This window comes from Olea europaea, unplaced genomic scaffold (assembly GCF_002742605.1).
Source record: "Olea europaea var. sylvestris unplaced genomic scaffold, O_europaea_v1 scaffold1301, whole genome shotgun sequence".
Classification (NCBI taxonomy): Eukaryota; Viridiplantae; Streptophyta; class Magnoliopsida; order Lamiales; family Oleaceae; genus Olea; species Olea europaea.
The window spans coordinates 201,027-203,802 of NW_019230477.1; the positions used below are offsets into that span (position 1 = coordinate 201,027).

Below are 2,776 nucleotides of genomic sequence, written 5' to 3' on the forward strand. Positions count from 1 at the left end.
TATAGGCGTTTGGCGGCAACGGTGAGGTAGAGTAAAGTAGAGAGATAATAAATTGAGGAGGAAGAAAACAAATATTAGAATTTGGGTATATAATTAATTGAATTTTATATATATATAATTCAATTAATTATATACCCAAATCCTAATATTCAAACTTTTTAAAATGTGTGGTTAAAAAATTGTGAAATTCATGAAAGATGTGATTAATATTGATTATTTGGTTTTGACTCAAATTAAAATCTGAGCTATATATATGAGTCCCACATCGAATTGGGTCTTTTTTTAATTTTAGCCCATTTTCCTTAATGGGCTCAACCTGGAAGCCCAAAATCAACATTCGTTCAATACGATGCATGCAATCCGACGCGTCAGAAATGTGACACGTCACATTTTTACAACTTCTTACTGGCAATAGTGACACTGCCATTGCTGATTTCCTGCACTTTCTCACACAATATGAGTGTATAAAATCAAAATCACCGACGAGAGAGAGAAAGAGAGTGAGTCAAATGGAGGACGAGCATGTTCCAGAGAGTGTAAGGCGACGAATCGAGGAAATACTCAAGGAAATTGAAGAAGAGGAGGAGGAGGAGGATTATGACTAGTAATAAAAACTGCTCAATTTTCTTTTCTTGAGGGGGCCATTTTTCTGATGATTTTTTCCCCTTGCATTTACTTATCAAAAACTTTTTGAAAAAATTGGAACATGATTATGATGATTGGATTATTTAATTTTATTTTGCTTTGCTGACTGTGCGTGCATATTTGGAATTATGGTTTTGAATATTGGTTTAGAAGTTTTTATTTTTGTTTTAATGAGCTCCAAGTAATCTCTAAATTTATAATGCTCCACCATATATATAAATTAAATATAGTCAGGAATATTGTTCAATTTTTCGTTTTTTAGGAGGATAATTTTTCACTTGATTTTCTCCCTCTGCTTTTAATTTTTAGAAAATTGGACAAAGATTACGATGATTCGATTGTTTTACTTTTTTCTTCATTTAACCGTGCATGTTTTAAATTTAGGATTTTTGGATGTCAGAAAGTAGAGATTGTAAGATTGAACAATGGAGTTCGGATTGAACGTATCGTTTTTATTTTTGTTTTAATGAAATCCCAGTAATCACTATATGTAAATGTTAAACCCAATAGTAAGTCGTTTGATGTTTAGTCAAATTTGTTCAATTTTTTTTTTTTTTTAGGGGAATAATTAGTCAATTGATTTTCTCTCTTTGCATTTGCTTTTTCACATACTGGAACAAGTTTACCACGATTGAATTATTTTACATTTTTATCCTTTTAGCTGTGCAAGTTTGGATTCAGGGTTTTGGATGTCAGGAAGCAGAGATTAAGTTCCACAGTTGAATATATAGTGTTTATTTTTCAATTCAGGACATCCAAGTAATCAAAAGATTTGTTATGCTCTTAATGCCTCTTATGTAAATGATAGACCCAAGAATAAGTTTGACGTTTAGTTATTTTGTTTTACACAGGCATGTATACAACGGCTGATAAGACCATGGACTTAGCTAATGGACTTTACATTGCTTGTGTGTGCATTGAATAACCCTCTTGCTATTTTGATTTAAATGAAATTTGAAAAATTTGAAAATCGAAATAGCAGAAATTGTTATTACTAGCATCATTTATATTTTTGACATTATAGAACTCCATACTATTATCATCAATCGATAAAGTATACTCTGTTAAAATTAGTTGAAGACAAGGACCAAATGGTAGACAGACAATCCTTTAGTTCTTTACCTGAAGTGGTTGGACTACCAAGTACAAGAAAACTTAAGTGGTTGGACTACCAAGTACAAGAAAACTTTGGCTTGTGGCAGTTTGTTTGGTAGCATGTCTCTATATATATTTGTTTGTAGCCAGCTAGGTTCTGTCTTGTTTGCTAGTGTATCTATATTTTTTTTGACTTTCTTGTAATTGGTGATGTTATGACTAATTTCTGTTTTTTTTTTTTTTTTTTTTGTGGTTTTTAGCCAGCCAGGTTCTGCATCTGGTCATTTCACCTATGACCGCTCTTTGGCTGCCTCGCATTCATATCTTGGTGGTGGGCAATTTATTATTATTATTTTCTGTTTTCTTTTTCTGTACTTCTTTTCTTAATTAAAAATAATGGTTCCCAGAGGCTGAAGAAACTCACAATAGGATAGGTTTTTTGGAGGGTGGTGCTGTGCTGATCCTTCCTCTGTTCTATCTGGAAGGTACTAGGCTTAAAACTCCTTTTAATTCTGTAGTGGAAAATGGACAAACTGGTAATGAGGATCCCTTGTTTTTTCACTCCGTGTAACACTTCACAATTTGCATTTTGATGTCTTGCTATTCTCATTTCTTGTTAATCTAGGATGCTTCCATTTCAATCAACTGGATCTAAAATTAAGGTTTTTATTCACACGACCTACACATTTGATTATGTCTTTAGTGGTAATGAAATAAGGAGAGGGTAATTGCTTGTACATACCTAATTAGGATAACAATCACACTCATTCCTACTCAAAGAATGATTTAATATGTTCTGATTTAATCTAATTGCCATTTCCTAGCCGAAAACTTAGAAAATGTGAACTCGTCAGTTATCTGTTTTCCTGAGTAAGAAATAAGTACTCTCAGCGTGCGTGAGTTCTTATATGCATGTACTACCTCTTTATTTAGCTTCTACTTTTATTTAACTGCAATTCACCTTTTTACAGGTGTTGTTCTGTTCCCAGAGGCCACCCTTCCTCTCAGAGCAGTTTTACCTAGTTATAAAGCTGCT

General features: G+C 32.8%; 1 protein-coding gene across 1 annotated transcript in view; it reads left to right on the forward strand.

Annotated features, from left to right (window-relative positions):
• Positions 1-425: 425 nt before the first annotated feature.
• The window catches only part of LOC111374874, a 6,786-nt gene continuing 4,435 nt past the window's right edge, over positions 426-2,776 (forward strand). The window contains exons 1-4 of the mRNA XM_022997633.1: positions 426-604; positions 2,001-2,071; positions 2,148-2,225; positions 2,712-2,773. Coding sequence (XP_022853401.1) covers positions 510-604; positions 2,001-2,071; positions 2,148-2,225; positions 2,712-2,773 — 306 coding nt within the window. The 5' untranslated portion in view covers positions 426-509. The remainder of the gene's footprint in view (positions 605-2,000; positions 2,072-2,147; positions 2,226-2,711; positions 2,774-2,776) is intronic.